Raw genomic sequence first — 2362 nt, forward strand, 5'->3', positions numbered from 1 at the left:
TAATTTTTTGAAATCTTTGATAATATTTAATTCTTAAATTACTCATTTTAATATATTATATCCTTTATTTCAAAAATTTCAATTCATGTTTATTTATATCAAAGAAAAATGATACATTGCTACTTTTCAGTATCTACAACAACGGTATTTTACTTAATAATTATAATTTTTGACCATTTTAATTTTATTCTATACCAGTACTATAATATTATATCTTATTTACTTATATCTCATTATATCTTTATATATTGAAAAATACTTTTGTTTTAAGTTTTATAAATAATTAAAACATCATTTATTATTATTTGGTCATCTTAATATTATATGTTTATATATTTATCTTGTGTAAATCCTGCAAAATATGTATTTTTGATTAATAATGTTGATATATTTCTTTTTTTTTTATATCTATTATACATGCATGTAGAAGTGGCTAAAATGTATTTATAATTCTATGTAAGCATTATTATTATTTTATATTAATTGTATAATTTTATTTTATATAGTTTAATAATATAATTTATGTACCTACAATATAAATAAATATACAATAAACTAACAGTCAACTTTGAATATCAAACTATCCTGTATTTAATAAATATTCGTAAATAATGTTTCTGAAATTTATAAATCCAAATTAATATTTAACATTTATTTTTGGTTCAACTAATGAACCTGCAACTTTAGGTAAACATTCAATAATATTATATAAATCGAATAATAACATTGAAATAAAAAAAAAATCAATGTTTAATAAATATTTGTAAGAAATGTTGGTTAAACATATTATTTCAAATTACAATATAGCATTTAATTTTGGTTCAACTAATGTACCTACAACGTTTAGTCAATATATAATAATGAGTTATCAATTAAATTTCAACTAATAATAAATATTTGACATTTAATGTTCAATATTGAATAAACGTTTAAAAAATATTATCGTGCTGTGTGGGCAACGTGTTCATTGCAGCTAAATAAATTTTAAATGTATTTTTATTAGTAATTGTACAAAAGATGAATTAATTTAATTTTAGTTTTGATATATAAATACTTTTTCTTTAGAGCATTACTTACATGATACATAAGTACTGCTAGAAATTTGTACAGGAGGTCCTGGAGAAATGTTTGAACTTTGTTCAACATTGTATACTATTTCTTGATTGCTACATAATGAAGCTGGTAAAGTTTTCGCTTTGCTTGATTTTTCTAATGTTTGTTTAGAATGTTTATCATTACTAACGACTAAACATAACAAATAATATTGTTTAAGGTGAAAACTATATTACACACAAGTAGGTACGATATAGTTTAACAGATGGGTAATTTTAAATAGAAAAAATATTATTAAAAAATATAAAGAATTTTGGATATTAAACTTTAAAATTTATAATTTATCAATACAAAAATGAAAAGGTATTAAAGAATAGGTAGATATACAATAATTACAAGAAGACATGGGTCCCATTGATATAGATGAATTTGATTCAACACTGCAACTATAAGATTCTTTTTGAACATCAATTAATGAATTATTTGCTATACTTTTGGTTTCATTATATTTTTTCATAATTTTAATTGGTGGATCATCATCATTACTGCTGTCTAAAAATAAAAACTTTGGTTAAATAATGAATTAAGTAGGTACAATATTAAAAAATGTTACTACTAAAAATTATAACTTCTGAATAGAAAACAATGTTTAAAATAGTATAATAGAAATATAGAATTATTAATTATTTAAAAATTTGAGTCAAATATAATTAATGATTAAATATGGATTAGATTCTACGATTATACATATTTGTATTTATTGATAAGTGATAACTATTATTATACGAGTACATTTGTTTTATTTTTAACATGTTCATTAAAATATTATATTGTTAACTAACTACATTGTGAATTGTGTTCTGTGCTGCCACATAATCTTCTAAAAATTATATAAATAACACAAGCTTAAAATAATATAAATGTATTAATAAATAATAATTCATATTTTCTTTAAATAATTAAAACGAATAAATAATATGTTAACTAAATTTGTTAATAGGTAGTTGAATAAATATAGGTTCTTACCACTATTGTCAATAGTATCAAAAAGTTTTCTAGAAGAACAACTTTTAGAATTGCTTATTTTATAATTAATATGTTCCGATTCAGATGCTGACAGGAATATTTCTCTTTCCTTTTTAGCAGCTTCATCGTAATTATCTATGTATAGACAAAATATAATAAATAATTTATTATAAATTAACATAAATTAACATACTTTTATAATTTAAAATAATATTTTTTATAAATTGTCTTTATTCATATATATATATATATATATATATATATATATATATATATATATATA

The 2362-nt window shown here is 19.3% G+C and overlaps 1 protein-coding gene across 1 annotated transcript in view; it reads right to left on the reverse strand.

The window, feature by feature from the left end:
- Positions 1 to 879: 879 nt before the first annotated feature.
- The window catches only part of LOC112680265, a 2787-nt gene continuing 1304 nt past the window's right edge, over positions 880 to 2362 (reverse strand). The window contains exons 3-6 of the mRNA XM_025550302.1: positions 2080 to 2214; positions 1450 to 1605; positions 1078 to 1245; positions 880 to 973 (exon numbers count right to left, since the gene is read on the reverse strand). Coding sequence (XP_025406087.1) covers positions 930 to 973; positions 1078 to 1245; positions 1450 to 1605; positions 2080 to 2214 — 503 coding nt within the window. The 3' untranslated portion in view covers positions 880 to 929. The remainder of the gene's footprint in view (positions 974 to 1077; positions 1246 to 1449; positions 1606 to 2079; positions 2215 to 2362) is intronic.

The sequence above is a fragment of the Sipha flava genome, unplaced genomic scaffold (assembly GCF_003268045.1).
Source record: "Sipha flava isolate LNK unplaced genomic scaffold, YSA_version1 17626_pilon_pilon, whole genome shotgun sequence".
Taxonomy (NCBI): domain Eukaryota; kingdom Metazoa; phylum Arthropoda; class Insecta; order Hemiptera; family Aphididae; genus Sipha; species Sipha flava.